The 5115-nt window shown below is 42.5% G+C and overlaps 1 protein-coding gene across 1 annotated transcript in view; it reads right to left on the minus strand.

Moving 5' to 3' along the window:
* The window catches only part of RHOBTB3 (Rho related BTB domain containing 3), an 81165-nt gene that overhangs the window by 38638 nt on the left and 37412 nt on the right, over positions 1-5115 (minus strand). Inside the window, exon 7 of the mRNA XM_045285194.1 lies at positions 2286-2398. Coding sequence (XP_045141129.1) covers positions 2286-2398 — 113 coding nt within the window. The remainder of the gene's footprint in view (positions 1-2285; positions 2399-5115) is intronic.

Consider the following 5115-nt stretch of genomic DNA (forward strand, 5'->3'; position numbering starts at 1 on the left):
TGTGTGTGTGTGTGTGTATATGTATACATATATCTCCAACATTTATGTATAATTCCATAGCCCCATCTTTCATATATATATATGTATGTATATATGTGTGTGTGTATATATATGTATATATACATATATCCAACATTTATGTATGATTCCATAGCCCTGTCTTTCATATATGTGTGTGTGTATGTATATATATGTATACATGTGTGTATATATATATCTCTCCAACATTTATGTATAATTCCATATAGTCCCCACTGTGGATCCATCCACTGTGTGTGCACAGTGAGACAATTTATATCTTTAGAGAAGAGGGAAAATGGCACTGGCCCCTGCACAAGGACGCAGAAAACAGACCCTAGCATGGCGCTCATGTGTGGAACAGGCTGTGTACGCCATGGCCTGTGAAAGTTTGATTCAGTCCAGTGAAAGTACAAGAGCACAACTGCTCCGCCATGTATGTGGAGCTGGGCAACTGCTGTCTATCCGCTTCACTGTGTCACCGAACAAGACAAGGAAGATGTCCCTTTAGTCCGGGGTACCATACTCAAACAAACGAACATTTCTCCCAGATAAAGAATAGTCAGGAATCACCATTAAAGCCTAATGTTTAACCTTTTTAAAAGATCAATTTGAAGCTATTACTAACTTAAACTTCAGAACTGACAAAGGTCGTTTGTGAAAACTTAAGAGATTAATCACTTTTTAAAATTCCAGGCAGTCCTCTAGTTACAAGTAAGTAAGCCTGCCTTTAAATGCAATTTGTACCTAAGTCAGAAGTTGGGTGTTCATCCAATGCTGGTCCGTTAAATGTCTATCTTAGTGTTGAGGGTGCTTCAAAATGTTCTAGGAAAAACCCCATTGTCTTTTCATTCCACTTATCCATGAACTTTTGGACACCTCCTTGTATACAGTGTATAGGGCACCTTTCTACCCATTTAGAAAAAAACATACACAAAAGAAATAGTTCCAGATACACTAAAGCTTATTAAACACAGTAATAATTAAAATGTTTTGATGCCAAGTAGCACCCATTTATTTGTGAACCATTGTGTGTATCTCAAATTTTTAACATAATAGACTTTACAGGAGTTAATGTGCAACATAGGTAAATTGAACGTTATACTTTAAACCATATTTTAATGGTTTTAAAAAAATCTTTTATAAGTTTTTTTTATCTCACAATTTAATAAATCTACTTTCAAGGCCTTTATAAAGCTCTATGCAAACTAAGTTACTAGCATTTTAATGTGCAGAAGTTTAGGACCCTATGTATTTTTCAAAACACTTGATTCTACTTTGTAACTTTGAACCTTGAGGAGAAAAAATTCTTACCTCATACCTGGTTAAATAGATCATTTCTCAGAACTCTTGAAAAAGGAGCACACTGTCTTGCTGCCGAAGACTATGTGGAGAGGGGAAAAGCCATCCCCTGTATTGAGGTGAACTCCAATTCTACAAAGCAAACAGCACCTTGGTCTTGGCCAGAGGAGCATGTGGGGCCTGCTAATGGCAAGGTCAACAGCTCAGAGCCCTCCTCGCTCCGTGGGAGAAGGCGAAGCCTTTAACTCCTAGATAAGCAGTTATAGTCTGGGAAACCCACAGGGGTCGTTCTACTCTGTCCCGCAGGGTCGCCACGAGTTGGCATGGGGCCAGGGCAGTGAGTTTGGTTTAGTTCTGTTCTTGCTGGGCAAGCACAGAACTGCCAACCACAGAGTCTGAGGTTCACGTATACCAGCTGCTCAGGGGGAGACCGACGAAGCTATCTGCTCCCCTAAATTGACTCAATGACAGTGAGTTTTGTCTTGTTGCTGGGTTTTTGTATAGACTGTATGTTCTTGGAGCAACAAGAGATGTTCCAGAGGACGGAACCCACAAATAAACACTTTAAAGCCAATGGTTCTCAACATTCCTAACGCGGCAATCCTTTAAATGTAGTATCTCATGTTGTGGTGACCCCCCAATTATAAAATTGTTTTTGTTGCTACTTCATAATTGTGATTTTGCTACTTTTATGAATCAGGTGAACCCTGTGAAAGGATCGTTCAACCCTCAATGGGGCCATGACCCACAGGTTGAGAACTGCTGATATAAGTCATGATGATTTTAATTCTTATATAATTAAAATCTAAGATAGTGAAAAATTCAATATCTTACTGCTAACATATTTAAATGGCAAAAACACATTAAAGAAAATGTTTACACCACTCAATATTGTGTTATTCCGAGCTTATCAGTTATAATTCAGAGAAAGCCAAGCTACACTAAAATATAATAACAAAATTTACCTTGCCCGGTGTTTTTAAAATACATTTAACTTTCTCAATTACATCTGAAACATCTCCACAATCTTTCAACTTCTTTCTGATATCTTCTTCCAATTCTTCCCATTGAAAAGCACCTGCAGACGAATTGGTGTGTGTTAGATTTGTCTGTTTAGCAACCGGCAAGAAAAAGAAAGCCTCTACTAGGTAACCCTGTTCCCTTTTCCCAGTATTTTCTTTACTCTTTCTTTACTAAGCACATGTCCTTGTAATTAGGCTAACATGTCAATAGCTCTCGTCTTAAAAAAAAGCAGTTTGTCTCCCTGCCAGGTTGTTTCTCAAGACACGAAGTCTTGCTCCCTGCGCAGCCTGTCTCTGTAACAGGGAAGGAGCACAGCAGTGGCGGCCAGAATAGGAGCTGACATCACATGTGGTCCACCACCCAAGTTATGTTTTGCTCTGGATAAGAATCCAGATGTGGTCTCTTCCACGGCTGATTTAAATCATACTAACCATGGAAGGAAGGAGCCCTGGTCACATCTTAGTTACGTAATGTTGGGCTGCTAATCCAAAGGTCAGCAGTTCGAAATCACCAGCCACTCCGAGGGAGGAAAGGGGGCTTTTTACTCCCACAAAGAGTTCCAGTCTCAGAAACCTGCAAAGGCAGTTCTATCTGGTCCTATAGCATCACTATGAGTCAGGAACAACTCGATGGCAGTGATTTGATTTTTTGGTAATCGTGGAAAGTAGGAGCCCTGGTAAGTGAGGGACCATGAGGTCGGCAGTTCATACCCACCAGTAGCTCCATGAAATGAAGAGGAAGCTCACTGTGACCATAAAGATGTCTATCTGCAGAAAACCTATGTGGAGTCACCATGCATCATAATCGGCTCCGTGGCAGTAGGCTTGGGTTTGGAATCAAGAAGTGTGATGCCTACCGCTGGTTAGAGGATGAGGGAATAGAAAGAGAATGTATGCAGGTCTCATGCATTGCAAAGGTCAGGTGAGGATGCTCAAGAGCCAACTCTACAGAGCCAGGCTGAAGAAGGAGCTAGCTAATTTTCTGACGCGCTACATGATCATGTCATTAAAATGAAATCACTCCACAAGGACCCTCTTGCCCTTATAGTGACCCAAGCCACTTCAAAGCTCTCTCCTAGGTTCACTTCACTTTGGTCTCTTACGAGAATATTAGATACCGTTTCTCTGTCTCATGAAACCCCTTTTCTATGCTTAACCAAACTTCCAAGTTTTCCTCCAAGGACTCTTCCCATTTGGTCAACGGCAGCATCCTGTACAGCTTCCCGGCGTCTACTCTTTTCCCCTGTCCAAGTTGTCCCGTGTTCTCCATGCTGACAAGTTTTCCGAAGTACCGTTCTGATCACAACACTCCCAGATACTGCATAGCAGGGACTTGGCGGGAGCGCCCGGTGGAACCGGGGCTCTCAGAGGACACAGCCTTCCTACTTTATCGCACTCATTCCGTTTGTGTGCTCCTTCTCTGACAGTTTCTGCCTTACACAGGTTCTGGCTTTTACCGTCTCTTTCTATTTCATGGCTTTTAAAAATCCCTGATTCCAAGTCATTAAAAAGGTGTCATGGGGGAGGACAGAGTCGGAGACCCGGGTTCCAGCTCTAGTTCTGTCGGTTGTGAGTGGCAGGACTGTAAGCACATCACACCTGTCTGCATGGCTCCTGATCCTCTTCCATCTGCTCCCAATCTGAGTCTCCCGATGCTTCCCTTCAGGAAGCAATGATGCTGCTAGATGTTTTCATGGATACTGGCAGTAGGGAGGGCACATAATAATTTATTTTTTTCAACAAGGAGGTCAGGCAGTTATAGCCAGACAGAATCGACCGGACTTGGAAGGGTCAGGTGGCTAATCTGATAACCCTGTAGCCCTGCGGTCTCATTACGACTGGATCCCTGTGGCACTTGGCACTCTCCCACATCCTCTCACCCCCATACACCTGGTCTGCTTGATTGCTGTGTGTGCTGGCAGGTGGGGGAACGAGTCCTTTCGCCTGTTTCGGTGGTGTAAGTAGTCCCAACCATGGACAAATTATACTATTATCAAGACATCGCAGAACACAGATGGGGAAAAGATTAATAAAGTCGCTCAAAAAGCCAGTGCTGGCTGGCCTTGCGGTATCTTCCTATCTTGGCTAGCTGCTTTCCCGACCCCATTGTTGGTCTCTTTCTCCCCTGCACTTCCAAGGACACCCAGTCCTTGGGCTCTAAGCTTTTTGTTCTCCTCTCCATGCGCTGATGATTTTATTTAACTTGGGGGGTGGTGGTGTCATATACTCTTTTTAAAATCAAATCAATTCTTCAGGTTTCCTCTACAGAAAATTTCACGAGCACACAAGCATATTAAAGTCTGTACAGAGATATCAAGGAGTTCAAGCAGGAAGAAAAGTTTTGATACTGATTTTGAGGGCAATTTTACAATACTGCTTGATATGACTGAACTATGGAATGGTATGATGGCTGGATTAGCTCCTAATAAAATTGTTGGGGGGGATCTGCCTAAGATATCAGTAAGATATCAGGCCTGCAAGAATTCCGTAGAGTCCAGTGGATTCTAAGAAACTTCCCTGTACCAGGGATTCTCAATCCTAGCTGTACATTAAAGTTACACAAAGATCTATAAAATCACCTCAATTAAACTAGATTTTCTGGAGCTGGGTCCCAGGCATCCAGGCTATTTAAAAGTTTCCAAGTGATTCAAATGAGTATTGAATGTTGATTGATGGCTATTAACCGAACTCAGGGGGCGGGGGTATGGTATGTATGGAAAAAGCAGTAAGCCCAGACCAGACTGGCTGCTATCGAGCCCGTTCTGACAGGCCC

The sequence above is a fragment of the Echinops telfairi genome, unplaced genomic scaffold (assembly GCF_000313985.2).
Source record: "Echinops telfairi isolate 266 unplaced genomic scaffold, ASM31398v2 ScPeMD7_7469;HRSCAF=8507_1, whole genome shotgun sequence".
Taxonomy (NCBI): Eukaryota; Metazoa; Chordata; class Mammalia; order Afrosoricida; family Tenrecidae; genus Echinops; species Echinops telfairi.